Source organism: Apteryx mantelli, chromosome 8, assembly GCF_036417845.1.
Source record: "Apteryx mantelli isolate bAptMan1 chromosome 8, bAptMan1.hap1, whole genome shotgun sequence".
NCBI lineage: Eukaryota > Metazoa > Chordata > Aves > Apterygiformes > Apterygidae > Apteryx > Apteryx mantelli.
In genome coordinates, this window is record NC_089985.1 from 32,270,837 (window position 1) to 32,291,420 (window position 20,584).

Sequence of the window (20,584 nt, forward strand, 5' to 3'; positions counted from 1 at the left end):
GAAACACATGGTTTATCTGTGTGGAGTTTTTGCAGAGAAAATGTTCTGGTAGCAGAATGTTTCTTCCTGTGTTCTGGTATTGTGACAATGATGTGAATTTTCAATGGAAGCCGTAGAATATTACCTCGTAATATTACTGCAGTGGTTTATAATAGCGTGGCGTTTTGTGTTATCTTTGCCTGTCTTATTTTCAATAACTTGTTTTAATAGTCAAATATATAATAATCTTTTTGGTCTTTTTTTTTTTAAGTTGGTGGCAATTCTTCCCAGAGCAGCTCTCCCAGTTCCAGTGTCCCCAATTCTCCAGCCAGCTCTGGACACATCCGACCTAGTTCTCTGCATGGACTGGCACCAAAGCTTCAAAGGCAGTATAGGTCTCCGAGGCGTAAATCTGCAGGAAATATCCCTCTGTCACCACTAGCTCACACTCCATCACCAACGCCACAGTCCACATCCCCGCAGCGCTCCCCTTCTCCTTTACCAGGGCATTCAGTTGGCAGCTCCAGTATTATTCAGTCGTTTCCAGTAAAACTACACTCCTCTCCACCACTGGTAAGACAAATTTCTCGGCCCAAAAGTGCTGAGCCCCCTAGGTCTCCTTTGCTGAAGAGAGTCCAGTCGGCGGAGAAACTGGCTGCCTCACTGTCGTCTTCTGAGAAGAAGCTGGCTTCCTCGCGAAAGCATAGCTTGGATATCTCTCATTCTGAATTTAAGAAGGAAATGCTACAGAGGGATCCTAGTCTCCAGAGCTTACAAGAATCTGCGAATGAAACAACAGGTGGAAAACTTGGACTAGCGGAAAAGGGGATGTTGCAGAAGCCAGGCTCCAGGAAGCTGGGTGCTATTCGACAAGACAGAGTGGAGAGGAGAGAGTCTCTGCAAAAGCAGGAGGCCATAAGAGAAGTAGATTCCTCAGAAGATGAAACAGATGATGGTTCAGAGGATAGTCAGGATGGGAGAAGACTGGACAAGCCACCTGACAGTGGAGACCAAGGCTCCGATTCTTTTAACGAGGATAAGTTTTCCTCTAAATTGGAAAGCAAGGATAGTATTGAAGATGATGCCTTTCTACCTGAAGATCCGAAAGGTACGGAAGATTTGCAGAAGGTAAATAATCAGCAAGCCAAGGCTGTTTCAGAGCTGCTGCAAACTAGCGTACACCCTTCCCCATCAGAGGCCCTCCCAAGAACTGCTCCAGAAAAATTAGCAAACTCAGAAAAGCCATTCCTAAGATCAGAAACAATTGCAAGGGAACATAAATTGCCAGAAACCAAAACTTTTGAGTATTTTAGTCAAGAAGAAAAGTCTTATGAAGCAATCAAAGACTTAGGGAAAACTACTAGTACTCCAAAAACAATAGATCACACAGAGCATATACAGTGCCCATCCATGAAACCTCTTAAACTTGAACAAGGTGACTCTTCAGGGGCCTCGTGTGGTAAGCTTGACCTGAAAGACTCTCTGCTAACAGAAATCAGTCAGAAAAAACACGACTCTAAACCTCTGCTAGCTCTTTCTCCATGTTGCACAGCAAGCGTGAGCGTTACGCTCTCAACAAGCCGTGGGGATGGCAGTGCCGAGGGTCACAAAGAGACACTGCAGCCTGTAGAACACAGCAGCCCCTTTCTGTATCCTGGAAGCAGGAGTGAAACATCCCCCAAAAGTCCTAGTACCGAAAAACAGCCCAGCTCGTCCCAAGCAGAGAGTGTTTCAGCTGCTAGCAGAATGAGCCAGGGCAGTGCCCCAGGTACTGTGTCCTCTCCACTTCCTGTCCCCAGTGCTATTGAAAGAGCGCTCTCCGTGTCCCAGCTAGTACCACTGGCGCAGAGTGTCTTGGGACCTCTGAAGCTCAGTATGGCTGGTTCTGGCGAGCCGGAAAAGAGGAAGGATTTCCCCCATTTGGGTGCCTCCTGTAAAGAGGAGAGGGATTCAAAACAAAAAAAGCAGGAAACTTTACAAGCAGGACCGTGTCAAGAGAGCGCCAAACCTCCTAGCACCGGCAGCCTGACCACGAGGAGCGGATCCTGCATGGAGTCATTGCATGCAGCGAAGCTGTGGGAGACAACGTGTCCTGCGGGGGCGAAAAAGGAGCCAACTTTTAGCAGTTCTAAATCATCTGAAGCTTTGGGAAGTAGCTGCAAAAGCGCTCCGTCGAAGGAGCTATCACATGCTCTGGGACAGCCCGTTTTGGGGGCCTCTCCTCTGCCAGATGGCAGCACGAGGCCCTGTAAAGACGGGACTCTCACGCAAGGGAAAAGCAAAGAGGTTGGAAGTCAGTTAAAAGTACAAGACTTTCCTCTGTCACATGATGGTGCTGTGAAGAAAACATAGCAGCATCCCTGGTACACACAGACTGGAGCGTTCCACAGTCAAAATAGAGACTGCATGTTTGAATTTTGTAATATACACTAATATAAAATAGAACTTGTGTACATCTATTTTTGGGAGGGTTTTTTTCATACTGTTTTTTGTGTTTTTTTCATCCTTGCTATTCTATTTTTGTACACAGTAATGCTTGCCATTTGAGGTCTCTTTAGAACAGGGTATCTTTAAAGCAGGGCTTAAGAAACAGTTTGCTGATTTTTCCCTTCCTGCCCTTTTATTTTGCCCTCAGTTTAGGGCCTGTTGTGCTCTTCTCTCCAATTCCGCGTTGATTTGAGATCCCCCAAAATTCTGAGTGCGAAAAAGGCAGCTTGCTTTAAAATCTTTGCTTTTCAACCTTCTCTTTCAAATGTCATTGAAGTTCACAAATTTCAAGTATTTGCTTTGAGTTTACAGGCCAATTTTCTTTGACAAGGAGGACAAAATACTTTCTGGTCCACTAGTTATTCTGGAAATACAAACCGTCTTCAATCTTTGCCACTGTATGCATTTACAGTCCTGCATACACCATTGAGTCCCTTGCCTCCATATCCTTAGGCTAGGGTGGAGGGATCAGACAGAGGGATATTCCTATCTTCTCTTTAAACCAATTATGAATATTTTTTCAATGGAATTATCAGAGAGAAAACCTCCAATCTGTGAGCTGTTTTTTTGGGGGGAGGGGTTGATTGTTTTTACTTATTGTTTATGGGACACAAGGCAACTCTTCCCTCTGTGTTTTTAAAATTTTAATGATATTTTATCTTCCCTTCTCTGACTTCAGTTTGTAACTTGCCCTGCCTCAGAATAAATGACCCCCAGGAAAGGGGTGCCATGTAGGTTGATTTTAAAGTAGGGAAATTTATAGTCATGTGCTCTTCAATATGGTTTGGGCAAAGTTGCTTCAATGATAAATGAGCTTTGGAGACTTTTCCTTCTCTTGGTGAGTCTAAATAGGTAGGGATTTTAAGGTGTTCCTTAATAGTTCTGAACTAGGGCTTGGAAAACTCGCTGAGTTTTCCAAATCTGCCTGTTTAAAAAATATATATATATATCCCATGAGGAGTTCTGACTCCTTGAGTTCTGTGGACAAGCTGCAAGCAGACTTCAAAACACATGTGATATTTCAAGATTTCAGCTTTGACAGCTAGGTTATTTCCACTGCTGAGGTCACTTGGTTCCTTTAAAAATTACTATTTGCTCTTAGGTTTAGACATTGCTTTGCTTTAAGTGTGACCGGCTCTGGATAACAGTGCTCTTTGAGGATTAGATCAATAGTAATACGCCAGTAAACGTGTTGGATGGTGATACCTATAGCACTGTAAGCCATTTCTTCATCCAGTTAAAGGTTCCTGTCGATGAACACTCCCGTCATTTTCCCCAGATTAGGCTCAGCTTTTATTCTAGTCTTGTCTGAGTATATCTTCCTGTGGATCACCCTCAATAGCTAGTCTCCTGCTCACTGGCTTACTCTGTTAGAAGCAGAATGACTGTGCAACAGTATCTCAAGGCTAAAAACTGCATCTGTTGGTCTGGTCTCATTATACCGCTGCCTCTTCCATTGTCTCAGCCTCTCTGAAACTTGAAGTTCTGATTCACTTTCCTGAAATGTAAATATGGTTTTTATATAGGAATTTATTTTCTCCATCTCTTTTGACTTGATTTCAACTCAATCCACAGATCACAAAAAAATCTCTGTAACCCTGCCCTGTCTCTTTCTATATAACCATTTTTTTTTCTAATCTATATCTGATTTTTGGCTGCTTGGATTTCATTTCTGGACCAAGTTTTGATTTGATTTGAGCTTTTCTTTTAACATGTTTAAACTAGTGTTTACTCTGTGTGTCTGTGTGAACATGTATGGTGTTTTTAATACACTAGCAAAAGCCTCAAAGCTCTCAGTTAACATGTAAATAAATCTTGCTGTGACAGTATTGAGAGCAGGGCCTGCTGGACTGTCTCTTTGCTCTTTCTGCTGGAATTCGTAGGCTATTTGTATGCACTCGGTTTGCAATTATAAGCCACAATATTTCCACCACCCTGTCAGGGTCCTGGGTATCTCCAACCTTTCAAAGGACTCTTACTGATGAGTATCATTCTGTGCTGATTTTGGAGCAGTAGCAAGTAAGGAACAGATTTGGCAGGATCTGATACTTGATCTGGCTGGTTTTCTCCCTGATGGGTTGAAATGCTAAAAAATTGCTGAGAAACAAGGTCTGATTGGCGGTACAGCGTAAAATATAATTCATGGGAATAATGAAAAATTGATTGAGCATCATGATTCTGTGGTAATTTTGAAGAGGAGTCTCAAGTTTATCTCTAGGGAGTGCCTAGCTGTGGCAAGATGTAACCCAGGGAAGTCTCCATATAAGATAAGTAGTGAGTCCAGGGTTGCGCGAGGACGTGGTTCAACCTTGCTGTTCCCTTGGTGGTGGATCTTCTGCGTGTCCCCATCTCCTTCTCCAGCGTGGAGGCGCAGCTTATTCTGTGAGTGTGCTCTCGGAGCATCCGTGAGGCGATCTGGGTTTAAAAAAGTTAAAGGGAAAGCAAATCACTGCTCTGCGAGCGGGCTTTTTAACCTGGGTCCTTCTGAGCATTCAGCTCAGCTCATTAGTTGAACAAGCTTAAATACGGGAGCAGGGAGTTCCTGGGGCTGCTTAAAACAGACGGGGTACGAGGGGGCAGCGGTGCAGAGAGATGCTTCATGCATCCGTTCTCTCTGATACATGAGTTTTCCAGTTCAGGAGGAAATGAAAATGCTGCCCGCATTTTTCTAAATGCGCGTATTAAGTCCTCTTCCGGGGCACTATAAATGAGGGGAGGGAGGACCAAAACCACGTTTTCCATGATATGCAGTGTACTCCAGTGCTTCTGAATGCCTTTTCAGCACGGTACTGAAGGGTTCTGGCGGCACTGGCCCAGCAGAGGGGTTTAAGTTACGTCTGTGCCAGGTCTGCTGGGGTCACAGATACCTGTGGTGGGACGTGCAGATTGGGATGTGACCGTCTAAAGGCACCAGCTGCATTAGCTGCTCACTCCCTCTCTTTGCAGCCGGTAGTTCAGTGGTGAATTTCAGTATTACTTTTTTTTTTTTTCCTTAAGATGAGTGAAGAACCTTGGTGTGTCACAGCTTTTGCTGCTTTTGCCTGAATTGGCCAAAGAAGAGGTGAGATATATATATTTGGTCACCTCCTTCGTAGCTACGGTACAGACAGCGACCAGTGCAATTTTAAAAACCTGTCTTTTTGGAAGCCAAAGCCAAACAGCATTACCAGGAAAGCATCCGTTCCTAGAGAAACCTCCTATCCCCCATCAAGCCCCAAATTGCCCTCTGTATGCCAGGTGCACCATCTTCCTGGTTACACGTTCTTTCAAATTTATATGGTGCATCATAGCAAAACTTTTCAGTAAGAAGTTTGTTTTTTTTCTGTGAAACCGTGATACTAAAGCAGATACATACACCAATATTTATTACTGCTAAGTATTGCTTAAATAGCTCTGCTGATAACCTTGCAAACTTTGGGGGGCGATGAGATGTTGGAAAACCCTGTATGTGAAGAGTGAGAGTGTGTTTGTGTGCACGGGTGCACTGTATAGCTTTTCCCGGTACAAGATGTGACCCACGTTACCTGAACGAAGCGTTTGGCAAGCTGAGAAGTCGCCCCCTGTAAATAACACTGAGTCAGGTTAGGTAGGAGGTAAAAGCACGTGCGTGCGTGTGCTGTGTGTGCGGCGAGTGAGATACGCACATAACCATCTAAATGTTGCTTTCCCGATTCATTTTCCCGTTTCGTTTGGTTGGTTTGGATGCGTTTCTTGCCTCTCTTCGGTTTTGGAGTTGCAGTGTAGAAGTTAGTTCTGGTCCTTGCCGCTCTTCTCCATTACTGCATCCAGCCAACGCGTTCCTGCACCATGCCTCGTTTCAGTGTTACTTTCCCCTTTGTCTCTGACTGTTGCAGACTAAGAGAAATGGGTGATATTTATTGTAAATATTAGACTTTAGCGTTGTAATGGCCACTCCTGGGTCTGAATGTCAGAGCCTTTGGCTGCTAATATACTAAAGAGCGCTTGCCGGGGGAATGGGTAGGAGTGAGCAGTGGTTTTGGTTTCCACACTTGCATAAAGGTGTGATTTGGAGTATTTTTTTTTCTTTCTTCCGAAGAGGGGAGGATAAAGTCTTTCTCTGGTTTTCTCTTACTGGATGTGAAGGATAATTCTGTACTTCTAGTAGAAGATTTGACAGAAGTGTGTGTTTACGTTGTGTTCAATTACCATATCCAGGTGGCTTGAGAGCACCTTTTAAGCTGGGCTCTGTCAAGCTGTGTCACTCAGCACTTAGCTAGAAAAGAGAAAAGTGTGGAATTTACGTGTTTTTAGAAACTTGAACAATTGCCACATAATAGCAGTGCAATAATTTTTATTCATGTTGTACCTGCATGTCGATGTTCAAATCCTCCTCCAAAATAAACAAGTTTTTTTTTACATAAATTCAAGCTTATGTTCATTTCTTCTTTTTTTTTTTTTTTTCCTTTTCTCCCTGGAAGAGTTGTGGCACAGCTGTGCCTTCAATGCTGCAAACTCCACAGGCTGTTTGGCAATGCAGAAAGTGTGCGGCAAAGTGTCTGTATATCAGAGGTATCAGGGTCAATCTGCGAGATTAGCTGGGGTTTTCCACTCCACAGGCCAGATGTATGGATAAGCCAAAGCTTTCGCCTCTGAAACTCGAGCCCAGAATTTGCCCTCCTCCACCGAGAGCCCCGTAAGCGTTCAGTATCCGATGTCAGCGCTAGTGAAAGATCCCAGCTTCGGCTCGGCTCATTCCTGCTCTGCCCGCAAAGAGCCGTCGGACGAGCGCGCCGCAGGGAGGAGGCCGTGGGCTGCCTGCGTCCAGCTCGTCCCTCTGCAGGACGGCGGCTGTTGCTCCGGCAGGACCTCAGGCCTCGGCCTCGCTCCTCTTCCTCACCCTAGTGTCTACTCTGGTGCACGTAGTGCTGCAACGGCTCCACGTACAATAGTTGATGGACGTATAAACTACGTGCACGATTAAAACCCAAGGGGCAGTGGCTGCCGGCGGCACAGGTACAGTGTTGGCTTGCGCTAGCCGAATGGCGTGAGCCGGCAGGAGCTGTGTAGCCTCCTTTGGCCCCCAGTTATTTAGGCTGTCTTGGCAACGTGCCACCTGAACCTTTTCGAGAGCAGCCCTTTGCCTTGGCATTTGATCTTGTGAAAAGCCTCCAAAGGATTATTTCTGTCCTTGGGAACAAAAAGCTGCGGAGACACTAGTATCTGGTGGGATTGGGCTTGGCCTGCTTCATTTGCTCTGCTCTTGGGGATGCTCAGGATGTCCCGTGTCTCCTTGCTCCAGAGAAGATGCTGGTCAGAAAGCTGGGCTGAAACACAGCCCTGTCCGAGGAGTCTTGCAGTGCCTCTGCTAGCAGCAGCTCGCAAACCTGCTGTTGTCATTACTGATGGGGATTCGTTAAAAGAGTGACATTCATGCCCACACCAAGAGGGACATCAGGTCTCGAAGGAAGGGGAGGTGCAAAGCACCCAGCAGAAGCAGATCTCCCCTTCCGTAGCATTGACCAAGCTATGTTCAATGGTCGGGGAGACAGATGGTGCCTCCGTGGTGTGCGTGGAGTCCCTCGTCTCCGCAGCCCCAGCTGCGACGGGAGCTGCCTGGCCCTAAATCGCGCTGACGGATGGAAACGTTGGCGGGAGAGCGGAGCCCGCAGAGGTCTAAGGAGCCACCGCCGCGGGCCTGCTGGGAGGTTGCGGGGACGGGTCTTGATGCCATGCCAGAAGCATCTCCACCGTCTCAGGTGTGCTTGGACGATGGACTGACTTTGCGTGGGTTTAGCTCGGATCAGGCTCAGGCCCAGGCTGCAAGAGGAGCAGCGTGTGGGTGATTTCGGACTGAGCCCGGGCCGCTTGCTCGCAAGCCCCAGCCCGTGCCAGGCCCTGCTGGAGAGGGGAACGGGATTGCAAAGTGCCAGTTGGCGCTTGGTTGGGAGAGAACCTGGGGGAGGAAAGCGGTTAATGCCGGGACCTGCCGGCAGCACGGGGCGGATGGGGTCGTTCTGCCTTTACGTGCATTTAAAAAAAAGCACTGCTCCTCTTTTCCACCTGGCTTTTCCACCTGGCAAGCGGTGAGCGGAGCTGGGTGACAGTCCCCCCCCCCGCCACCGCGTCCTGGGGGGAGGAAAGGGGCACGGGAAGAGCCTGCACCACGGGTCGGCCCTGGGCCGGGAGGTGCAGCGAGTCTGCCGGGCCTTTGCAGGGGTGGGAGGGGAGCAGCGTGGGGGGCGCTGACACCCGGGACGAGGGCCGGCCTGGAGATGTCTGGAGATGTCCGCGGCCTCGGGGCTGTTTAACCCTTTGCGGCCGGGGCTGCCCCGTCACAAGCCAGCGGGCTTCGCATTTTAAATGCTGATTAGGGCTGACCTCATAGCTCAGAGCTTACTTCATAGTGGCTAATGAGGGATTAGGAATGTTAAGCTAATTAGCAATCAGCAAACGAGGGCTCAGTCAGTCTTCTCAGCCCGACGTGCTGTCAATGAACCAGTTATTTGATGATTATAATAAACTGCTCAAATAGGCTGGCTAATTCTGAGGGGCAGCGGGAGGACGGGGGCGAGCCGCAGGCAGGCGGCGCGGGAGCGGCAGCGCATCCCGGCACCGCGGCTTTCTCCGTGTTTGATGGTTTAAGGCACCGGCTCCTGGGTCAGGGGATGGGTCTTTTGGGTTTTTTTAATTGCATTTTTCAACCTGAATTCCTCTGTAAAACACACGCACCCCGAAGCCTTTGCGGTTATGGGGCTGCAGCTCGTCCGTGAGTTTTGAATCTCAGCTTCCCCCTGCCGAAGGGCAGAGTTAGGATTCGAGAGCAAAATAACCCCAAATTTGTTGAATCCCACCGATCCCTCGAGAGAGGGGGGAAAACACCCGGTGTTTAGCGAGTGGCAGTGCCACCCCGCGCGCGTGGCCTGGGCGCTTCGCGAGCGGCCTCCTCGCTCCCTGGGGCAGGGTCCCGGAGCCGGGGGATCCTCGGCAAGGCTCTGGCACCGGCTGCTCTCGCCAGGCCCCTGCCGCCTCCATCCCTCCGGACACGGGTGCCGGAGAAGGGACGAGGTGTTGCTGGCATCGTCCCGCGCAGGACCTGGCCTGGATGTGGCCGGGGCCCAAATCCCAGCGCCGACCCCTTCCCCTGCTCCGGCTGCGCCCCGGGTCCGGCAGCGCGGCAGCGCGCGGGAGCCAGCCCTCCCCCGGGATCGCGCGCAAGCCGCTCGGGGCCAGCTGGGGATTAATTGCGGCTTTGCCAGGTCAAAGCCCTGGCTTGCTTAACGAGGAGGGGGCCTGGCCGGGCTGCTCGGCTCCGTGGCCGCCGGGACGGGACGCCGCCGGGAGGATATTCCTAACGCCGGCGGGCGGAGAGGAGCGGTGGCGTCCGTGCACGCCTGCAGGCGCCGCTCGCGGGTTCGGGGCGGCTTCGCGAGGCCCTTGCCGGCGGCAGCCCTCCCGCCAGCACCCCTCGGAGGGGAGGGAAGGCGCTTTCTAATCCCACCCTCGCTTCTTGTTTGCTCTAGGGCCGGATCCTGCTCCAGGCACGAGCAACCCGCTCAGCTGGGGAGAAGCCGCTGCGTTTTCCGCTCGCTCAGGGAAAAACGGGAAGAAATACAATAAACCCCCGAGGCTGGAGGGGACGGGGGCAATTCAGCGCCGCATCCCCTCAGGGATGGAGGGACACCCCCGTGCCCCAGCAATCCCGCGCCTGCCTGCACGTCTCCCTCCCAGCGGGAGAGGACGGAGATGCCGAGGGAGAGGCGGTTTCCCGGGACGGTGCTCGTGCGGGAGCCGTTCCGGAGGGCAAACGCTTCGCTCGGGTCAAATCCCCGTGCGGACGAGGCCCAAACGTCGCCCCTGTTCCTGCGTCAGCCCCAAACCGCTGCTCTGTGGTGGCCGTTTAACTCGCCGGAGCAGAAGCTGCTCTGTTGCCTTGATTTATTCCCCTGCCCCCTCCAGCAGCAAAACGTTGCAGCCGGGAGGCGAGGGGGGAAAAGTTCGGAGGCAACCTGCTCAGTAATTCACGTTGAAAAGGTGGAGGGGAAAAAAGATCAAATAAATCAAATTCCAGAGTCCTCCTGGGATGCAGCAAAGAGAGGAACCAGTGGGGTGAACTGGCTTTTTTGGGCCCAAGAGGCCAAAAGGGATTTTTTTGGGGGGGGGCAGGGGGGTTTCTGTCCTAACTGTTGTTTTTCCTCTGTTTCATTTTTTTTAAGCCCAGAGCAGCAGCCCCGCTCCCATGGGATGTGACACTCCATGGACGTTGCCTAATGTCCGTGTGCTTCCCTGGGAGGGGTTTGCCGGAGTGGGGCCAGTGTGGGAGTGGAGCACCCCATCCCATGCGGCCCCAGCCGGCTCGGAGATGCTCCCTGGCACCGGCACCCTTGTCCCGAGGCCGGAGGCGGCTCCTCCGGGGGCTGCTGCTCCCGGCGCGGCCCCGCGCTCGGCGGGGAAGGCAGCACGGCCGCGGCCTGGCCGGGTGAAGCGGCGCCTGCTCCCGCAGCGCAGGGCGGCACGTGGCGGCGGTCCGGCCCGGCGGGCGGATGCTGCTGCCCGAGCGCCTGTCTCCAGCTGGCGCCCAGGGGCTGCCGCCTTTTCCGAGCCGCCGGAGCCAGGGCAGAACCCCGCGTCCGCTGCGGCTGTTGGCCGGGTCCCTCCGCAGGGTCCCCCGAGCCCTGCGCCGAGGGCCGTGGGCGCTGCGCGGGCTGCGCTTCCCCTCGGAGCGCGGGGCGGCACGGCGGCGGGGCTGGGCTCAGCTCGGCTCACAAAAAAAGGAAGAGATTAAGGCAGGTTTTGTCTTTGTTTTGTCTTTCCCCCCCTTTTCTGCTCCTGTTTGCTCTACTTGCCTGCGTTGCTTTCCTGTAAAACCAGATTGCAGGGGCAGATTTGGGAGGGGGAGGGGGAAAAAAAAAAACTCTAAAAAAATTGCAATACAAGGCAACTGGCTGCAGCTGGAGGGAGACGTGACCAAAATCATTTCCCTCTCGCTGACCTCCCCGACCAGCGGGATCCGTCTCTCCGCGGCAGCCCTGGCACAAGCTGCTTTCCAGCAGCACGCCGCCGCTCCTTCCCCGCCCCGCGTGCCGCCCGCTCCCGCTCCCGCCACCGGCCCGCTCCCCGGCCCCGGCTGGAGGCACGTGGGCCGACAGCTTTGCTTTGCAGTCTTTAAAGGTGAGGATGATGATGGTGTTTGCAAGGGGCAGCTCGGCGGTCTCGGGGAGCCTCCTCCCGCCAGGGCGCAGGAGCGTCATGGGGGAAGTTTTCCAGCTGGAAACCCGTGCTCACGTGGAGCTTCCAGAGATGGTCGAGGCTCGTGCTGATCCCTGCAGGACTTCCCCCACTCCTTCCCAATTTCCAGCCCCCTTCGGAGGCCCTGAGCCCGGCAATGCTCTGCAGCTTGCTATGCCACAACCGAGGTGGACCCGGCAGCGGGAGAGCCGTGGGGTCCCCGCCGCTGCATCCGGCGGTGAGGAGGGTGGCTCGAAGGCGCCTTTCCCAAAACGCTGTGCTGGGGCACCCGGGCTCAGGGCTGGAGCTGGCCCGCGGGTCTGCCTGTATTTCAGATGCAGGAGGGGAAGGGATGGAGCCAGCGCCATGGGGATGTGGTTGTTTCAGGGCTTCTTTAACAAAAAAATCTCAGGAACAACTTTCCCAGGAGGAGACGACGTCCGTCCTCCCCTCCCGGGAATCTCCATCCGTGGGCCGACTGAATGGCGTGCGGCCCCGGCGTGAGCCCGGTGCAAGGCGCGGGGGCAGGCGTCATCCAGGGCGGTTCACAGCAGCTCCCTTGGAGACGCTGCGGTCACGGCCCGGCCTCCCGCGCCGCACGGCGACAACTGAGCGGGACGCTCGGATTGCCAGCGTCTGCCCGGCTGCCTGGGCCCGAGGCCGGTGGCATCCGCTGCGGAGCCCTTGGCAGGAGGAACCGGCCCTGGCGCTGCACCGACCCGCTCAAAACCAACCGGTGGCCGAGCCAAAAAACATAATCCCCCCCCCGACCAACCTGCCGCGAACAAGTGCTGATGCCCCCCCCCGCCTCCAGGCTGCATCCGCGTTTCTGGCATCGAAGAGCAGCCAGGACGTTGGGCTCCTGTGGGGCTCATGGCGGATCGGCCGGCCGGGTCGGGGGCACTTGGGTTCCCCCCCCAAAACCTGAGCACGTGAAGCCCTGTGCTCGGGCTGGGGCGCAGAGCACCCTTCCCACCCTCGACGGTTTTCATGAGCTTTACGGACAGGCTCCTGGAGCGGGACCTCGCCGGGGCCGGGGCTGGGGCCAGGCTCCCCCCCGACTCCCGACTGCGCCGCTGGTTCCTCTAAGGCTCTTTGACCCGTTTCAGCTAGTCCCCACGAAAACCAGACTAAAACAGCGAGAGCGCCTCCTGCAAGCGCGGCTGCGTTGAAAGCCCCTTTCCTCCCGGTCACCGTCCTCTTCCTCCCGCGTCCCTGTCTGCCTGGACACAGTTGCGAAGGAGAAGGTCAAAACGTCCTTCCAACGCTTTGCAGCCCCCGGCGCTGGCCGGGCTCCCTGCTCCGCCGCCGAGCGCCTGAGCCGCTTCCCTCCTCCCCGCTCGCCAGTTATTTTAAAAGCAGACTGGGTCTTGCCGGCCTCTCCGGAGCGGCTCCTCCTGCCTCCCTCCTCCTCTTCCCTCCCTCGCCCGACGTTAGAGAAGCCCGTCTTGGCGCTGGAGCCAGCTCGTTCGTTCTGGAGCTGCAATTAATCAGGGCTCCGGTGCTCTCTAACCCCTCGGGTGTCCTGCCGGGCGGCTCCGCTCGGCGCCCGCAGGTTCGGCACGTTCCCCGACAGCCGGGGGTGCTTGGCCGCAGGGCTGACACAGCCTGGCGCCGGTTTGGGGGCAGAGCCCCGTTTCCTGGCCGCGGTGCGGAGCGGCGGTGGGGCTCCTGGCTCTGCCGCCAGCCGGCTCCGATGCCAGCCGGCTCCGATGCTTTCCGTTCTCGTTGCAAGCTCCTACCTAGCACCCAGGGCAAACTCCTCCCGTTGGGGCAAGCTCGTCCTTCAGGTCCTGCTTTTCGGTCCTTGCGGCCGGAGGGGGGGCTGGCGAGCGTTTGTTATGGGAAGGGAACAGTATCCAACTGATCGGGAGACCAAGCATGGATTTTTTGGGGTCTTTTGGGTTTGGCAGTTGGAGCCGGCGTAAACTTGCAATCCGAGCTGGGCTCGCCTTCCTTTTTCCAACCACCGGGCTGCTGGCGCGGAGCGGAGTGGGGATGCGGCGCCCTGCACCGCCGCGGTGCGCGAGGACCTGGCGAAGCCTGCCCAAATTCCTGCAAACCCGTGGCACCGCTCCCAGTTTTGCACAGGGAAAAGAGAGGCCGGGCACCACTTAGCAGTGCAGGTGACTAGAAGCTGCTGTTGAGTTTGCCGGGCCTCAGCTCTGCGGGAGCCGGTCTGCGGGCGGGTGCTGGGATGCTGCTCCGGGCGGGCAGGGGCGCCCGCGGCCCTCTGCAAGCCGCGCAGAGGACCCCGGGGAGGCCGGGCTGGCCGTTTGCACCGTGACTCACGCCGGGCTGGATGGAGCCGCCTCGGCTCTCCGGCGCTGCTCCGGCGGCCTCCTTCCTAGAAAGCGGAGCGGGGCGGGCGCAGGTGCTGTGTCCGGGGGCTCGTGGCGCTGGAACCGGCACGTCTCAGCCTTCCTCCCCCGGTTTGGCCGCGGGAGCTGGTTTTTCTAGGAAAAACAGCCCGAGCCCCGTGGGAACGCTGCAGCCAGGCCGCCCACAGGCAGTTGCAAAGCTCTGCCGGCGCTCGGCTCCGTGCAGCCCGGGCCGTGCCGGTGCTCGGCTCCTGCTGTGCCGTGCCTCAGCCGGGGCCGGCAGCGGCAGCGGCGCCAAGGGCTTTCGCTGCTCCCAGCCCCCAGCGCCCGCTCGCTTGCGCTTCTAATTAAGGGCCCATCTGCCGGCTAAGTGATTTTCCGATTTCCGGGCCAAAGGAAAACAGGGCTGGGAAAACGGGGGGGGGGGGGGGGGGGGTGGATTATGCACAGGGAAGGATGAAGCGTCTGCGCACCCAGCCTTGCAGCATCGTCCGGCTCCTTCCCCGCGGTCCCCGTGCTCTGCCGGGGCGCTTGCTGCCCAGGGAGAGCAGGAATTAGCCCTCGGCACTGCCCAGCCTCATGGGTCGGACGCGCAGGGAAGGAGCCTGCACGCGGCGAATGCAGCCCCCTCGCACGGCTTTCCCTCCGCCGCCCGCATCCGCGCCCATCCGGGTGCCCGGAGCAGTGGGGCGGGAGGCCGTGCCGGCTCCATCCTGGGCTCTGCTTCCCGGAACGTGCCGGGCATGGAGTGACCGGGGGGGGGGGGGGGGAAGAGCCAGGCGCCGGCGGCCCCGCGGTGCGGCCGAGCAGCGGAGCGGGGCGCCGGCCGGCATCGCCGCGCTCCGATTGCTTCCAGATGTGCCGCCGGCCGGAGGGGCGCGGGCCGGTTTCGGCGCTGCATTTTTTCGGCAGCTGGGCCGCGCGAGGGTCCCGTCCAAAGGCAACATCCGCCAGGAGGCGGCTGGCGGGGCCGGGGGGGCGGCGTTATTCCCTCGGCCGCCCCTTCGCACGGCAGCGGGGCTCCGGCCGGGCTGACGCTCTTGCTCCGCGTCCCCTCCCGGCCCCTTCTGCCGCGGCTGCCGCCGGCGCCCGGCTCGCTTCCTGCCGGCCCCGGCGCCGCTCGCTGTGAATGTTGGGGAGGGGGCGGCGGGGGCCCTCACCCGCCCGCCCGGCCGAGGGTTTTCGCCCTGCGCCGCCTGGGTTTGCAGGTGCAGGGTGGGCGCGGGTGCCATCTCCCCGCTGCCCCGTGTTTTTTTGGGGGGAAAGACAGACTTTTGTCGCTCAGGGAGCTGGTAGCCGGCGGGTGACGGAAAGCCCGGAGCGGGGCTGGAAATCCAGCGGGTTTGCGGATGGGTCTTGGGAGAGGGTGAGGAAGAAGCCCTTCCTCGTCGTCCAGCCCTGCAGCCAGCAGCACCCCGGAGGCAGGTTCCCCCCCGGAGTGAGGCTGGATTTATCGAAAGGGTTTAGTAAAAACCCTGCAGCCTGGAGGAGAAGGCGAGGGGCTCCCACATGTCCCGGCACCAAAAACCAGCGGGCGGAATTGCTCTCATTTAGGAGAAGAGTGACGGCTGAAGAGCCATTAAAAAACAACAAAATCTATTTCTTCCTTCTAGTAAAACAAAAATGCGAGGAAAAAGAGCAATGCTGACACACGCCAGCTCCTTTTTGGCCGCTCCTGGCGGGGGGTCGGGTGAGCGGGGGGCATCAGCGCCCGGTGCCGGGCTCTCGGGCCGGTTCTGGCGCCCTGCGGCCACCTGGTATATCAACAGCGTTTGCTCACATCCGATCCGGCCGTCGGGAGCACCGAAGCGCGTTGGGGGGGCTGCCCTTCGGACCAAGCCTGGCCCTCGTGGCGGGGTGGGATGCGGCGTGCCGGCAGGGTGGGATGCAACGTGCCGGCAGGGTGGGATGCGGTGTGCCGATGGGGTGGGATGCGGTGTGCCGGCGTGCTGCAATGCTGCACCAAAACCCCAGGGCAGAAAATGCAGCTCGAGCCCCGCACTCCCCATCCGGGTGGAAAGGGCCTGCGTGTCCCTGGGCTTGGTGGGCTTTTCCTTCCTCCGCGCAGAAAAGCACGGGAGCATCCAGCCTCTGGTGATATCAGGCGCCAGGAACGGGCAAGGCCCCAGCGCCCATCCCGGCCGGGAGGAGCGGCGAGAAGCTCCTTCTAGAAATTATAAACACCACCAAAAATCATCCCTTGAAGAAGGAAGGAAAAAACCGAGAGCGAGGCAGGGAAGGAAAGGAAAAAAGAAAACAAAAAAAAAAAAAAACCAAACCCCAAATGCAACCACCCTGTGCCCAGGATCAAAGCGACGTGCAGTTTGGAAGCCCTTGACAGAAATATTTCCAGGTTTATTTGTCCAAGGCGCTGCAATGAAAGGCCGCTTTGTTCCCAGGGCCTCGGCCTGCCGCTTGCGTGCCGGCTCTCCTCGGACTTCGCTCCTGCCGGGAGCCGGCGAGGAGGCTGCGCGTCCCTGGCCGAGGCCGGGGGCTGCCGGGCCCCTTCCCAGCAGGGTCTCCCGGGCAGACGCCGCAGGTGCCGGGGACGGCGGGGACCTGCCCGGCTCCCGCTCAGCGGCAGCGCTTTGATCTCCGCTCGCGAGCAACACGACGAATCGCTGCTGCTCCTCGCCCCGTCCTCCCCGCGCGGCACCCAGGTCCGGTATAAAACGCCCCGAGCTATTTATTTCGCGAGTGATGTTCGGCCAAGTGCCCTGACATTCCCGTTCGCCCCCTCTTCCGCCCTGATTCCTCTCCTCGTCTCACGTCTTCCCAAACTCCAGGCCAAAGTTACACTTTTTTTTTTTTTTGAAGAGCTATTTTTGTTTTCCTGGCCTATTTCGTAAGATGCACCAGTCCACACAACTGGAATTTCCCTCCGACAGCTGCTTCTCGGTACAGGCCTTGTCGTCTCTGCAGTGCCGGGGGCAAACCAGGTTTGGTCAAAGCAAGGAGAGGCCAGGTCCCGCATCCCCATATCCCCAGATCCCACATCCCCAGATCCCACATCCCCAGGTCCCACATCCCCAGATCCCGCATCCCCAGATCCCACATCCCCAGGTCCCACATCCCCATGTCTCACATCCCCAGATCCCACATCCCCAGGTCCCACTTCCCCATGTCCCACATCCCCATGTCTCACATCCCCAGATCCCACATCCCCAGGTCCCACATCCCCAGATCCCGCATCCCCAGGTCCCACATCCCCAGATACCTCATCCCCAGGTCCCACATCCCCATATCTCACATCCCCAGGTCCTGCATCCCCAGGTCACAAAGTCCCGTGTCCCACATCCCCCCAGACCCTCCACCCCGCCCCGTGCACTGAGGGCAGGAGGGAGGAAGGCTGCGTTACGTCACTGAACTCCGAAGTGACTTACATCAGTTCGGTTTAAATCAGTCCCGGGTTTAAGACACGGCCAGACCCACTGGTTTAAGCAGATCCAGTGTGGGATGAGAAGGGTGGCTCTGGCTGGAGCCCAGCCCGGAAGTCTCGGCCGGGCTTTAGCTCAGCCTGGCGGTGCAGAGGGGAAAACTGCTGCGAACAGGACGAGTCTGTGCAAAAACGGGAACTGTGTCGCTGATGAAAAGTGCTTTCTCCGGGTGGGATGTTTGTGTTTCCTTTGGCAGCGCTGGACGCAGGAGCGTGCGCAGCACCTGCCCGGGGCAGGCCGGGTGCCTCTGCTCCCAGCGCCCCAGCCTCCTCCCGGGTCTGCTCGAAATGGGAGGAAGGGAAAAAGGTGGGGATGGCGCTCAGGGGCTGCTGCTGCTCCAGGCGGGACCGCGGTTACCAGCCCTTCCCTGCGGCAGCCTTTCGCCGGCAGAGCCCCGCGGCAGGAGCCGGGATCGCTCCCAGGACGCGGCGTGGGAGTCTCGCCCCAGGCCTGCCTGCTCCCGGGAGGTCCCGGCGCTCTCCCCGGCTCCCGCGCTCCTCGGTGGCCGGCTGCGTCCTGGCCCGTGGCGCTCGGCCGGTGGGAGACGCTTGCTCCCGCGGCGTGCCTTTGCTCGCCCCCGGGGCCCGGCGGCTCCGCTGAGTTAATTGTCTCCTTCCTGCCTTTTAGTCCTCTTCTGGGAAGCGGCCCCTGGATTTTTTCGGTTTGCATCACGCAGGCGAGGCCGAGCCAGCTGGGCGCAGGCTGCCTCTGCCGGGGGAAACACCGGGAGCCACGGTCTTGCCCAGGGCTTTCCGCCGGCTCCGGTGGGAGCTGTGTGCCCGGGATGAGGCGCTGTGGTCGGGGGCTCAGCAAGCTGAAGGATGGAAAGGTCTTTGGGCTTCGGGGCAGGTGGTGGTGCAATGGAGGGCAGGATCCTGGGGGATCTTCAAACCTGGGAAACCCTTTTCTGGGTTGTCGCAGCAGAACATCCCCTCCACCAGTGCCAGAGGAGCCCTGGGCTACCATGATGCCCAGGTCTGCGCCTTGCTCCGAAGATCTGCCCTTCCTACTGCTGGTGCTGTTTTGGCATGGCTGGGGCCGCTCGGGGTGAGAGGATGTGTTTTCCCTTTTAAACACCCCCACGTGCGTGTCTGTAGTGCCAGGGAATGGTGGTGTCCAGAGGAGCAGCCCTTACTCATCAGCTTCTCCATTGCTCCTGTAGTGTGCGAGCCAGTGTTCAGTCTGGGAGAGAACGTCTCAGCGGTCATGGCAGCTCTGGCATCACCCGTTCTGGGCCACCGGTATATTTTTGGCAAAAGGAGCATCACCCCTCATTGCTTTCATGGCTTTTTGCTAGACCGAAGCAAGCAACGGGCGGTGAGATGTGTCCGTGGCTGCATCAGGCACATCTGTGCCCACCAGCGCCTGGCTGCGAGGCTTCGAACAGCCCTTAGTGGAGAGGTCCTTCCCAGGAGCCACGACCGCTGTCACGGACGGTTTTGGAGGTGGGATGGCAGGTAGCACACAGAGGTCAGGGCCCAGTGAACTTCTCCCTGCTCTGCCACGTAGGCTTGTGATCCTGAGGGATCCCAGAGCCGTAACGCAGCTGCAGGGGATGCCCTGGGCGCTTGTGGCAAAGCCCCTTGCTTCTCCAGCAAAGCTGTTTTTGTTCTCTCAGGGAATAAGTTTTGCCATCAGAAGGTGCAGATTTGATTAAAATTCAGGGAGAAAATAGTAGCCAAAAAGTAGTTTATTTTGATAAGGGTGAAGCCCTGATTCTTCTGTCCTACAAATCTTCCGTCAGAATTGTATAGGTAGAACAAGGGTAAACTTGGAATGAGATTGATCCAGCCGAACCAAAACAACTTTAATTTCCCCCCCTTGAAAATATTGTCCAGAGTTGAATTTTATATTTTAACATTTTGTTCCAATTTGGCTGAAGCCCGGATAGTGAGATGACGAGATTTCCCGTGAAATGGGAATTCTGGGTCCTTGTCCAACCCCTAATCCTCCGGTTTACTTGAAAGCTCCTGGCCCCAGCCCCGAGCTTGGACTTGATGCTCTCGGAAGGGAAATGCTGCAAGCGATCACAGCTTACGGCTCGCAGCAAGCGCAAGAAGTCGCCCTGTGCTTCCTTGTGCCGCGCGCGATGCCTCCGGGTGCCGCATGCAACCGGTGCTGGCGGCGCGCGGGACGCCCCACGCTTGGGGCTGGGACTCAACCATGGCGGAGAAGGCGGGATGCTTTTGGGAAGGCAGGATGCTTTCCGAGTCGTGGCACCACTGCTCTCTGCCTCCTGGCGCTTTGGGACTGGAGGGAAACATCTCCCTGGGGCTCCCCCAGCCTTGGCATCCTCCCAGCTCCACGGTGAGGCAAGGACACAGTGGAGCTCTTGGCTGGCGCCCCAGCTCCATGGCATCGCCCCGGCCCCAAAACATGTCCCCGGGCAGGTTTCCAGAGCTGCCCCCCCCAGGCGAGGTCTGGCGAGAGGGTTTCCAAGGGGCCACAGCCGGCCGGGACGTTGTCCCCCTCCTCCTGCCGCCCGTTTCCCCCCGCTGGCCGGTGCCAGGCTGCTTTTGGCAGGAGGGCTGCAGCACCTGGTGCCTGGGCGTCCCCGGCCATGCCCGGCTGTGCCGCGTCCCCCGCGCGGCTGGAGAAGTTGATGCCAAATCTTCGGGGCCGGGAAGGTGGCCGCCGCCGGGGGAAAGTGCGAGGGGGCAGCTGACCTCAAAATTTCCACCATTGCCTCGCTTTTTAAAGGGGAAAACGAGGCGGGAAGCAGAGCTGCGCAGCTGCTGCCCTGAGCCAGCGGCTCTCGGACCGAGCCCCGACGGGTGGTGTTGAGGCACCGGTGTTCGGCTGTGGCCCCGTCCCACTGCTGCCGGCTGCCCCGCGGGCCGCGTCCCCACCGGCACTGCCTGGCCACGGCCTGGCCTGTTCCCTGCTGGAAAACCGGAGCGGAGACCCCTGCCGCCTCCCTGAGCATCCTGGGCACCGCGCTCCCAGCCCCGGCCGCGATGCCCGCGGGTGCTGCTGCCGCCCCGAGAGGGGTCCCGGCTCCCTGCCGCGGCGGCGAAGCCAGAGGCCTTGCAGGAAGCACTGCAGCATTGCCGAGGATGGAAAAATCCCAGGGATCTGCCCTTTCTCCGAGAAGACATCTGAGCTGGGTGGTGTTTTTCTTTCCATCCAGTCAGCACGGCCGCTTGGAAATTTCCTACGCCGGCTCCCGGCTGT

At 57.2% G+C, this 20,584-nt stretch overlaps 1 protein-coding gene across 5 annotated transcripts in view; it reads left to right on the forward strand.

The window, feature by feature from the left end:
- Positions 1 to 6,843, forward strand: part of MAST2 (microtubule associated serine/threonine kinase 2) — a 206,279-nt gene extending 199,436 nt beyond the window's left edge. For all 5 annotated transcript variants that reach the window (XM_067301167.1, XM_067301168.1, XM_067301169.1 and 2 more), the window contains one exon: positions 251 to 6,843. In XM_067301167.1, the coding sequence (XP_067157268.1) occupies positions 251 to 2,331 (2,081 nt within the window). In that variant the 3' untranslated portion in view covers positions 2,332 to 6,843. The remainder of the gene's footprint in view (positions 1 to 250) is intronic.
- The last annotated feature ends 13,741 nt before the right edge of the window (positions 6,844 to 20,584 follow it).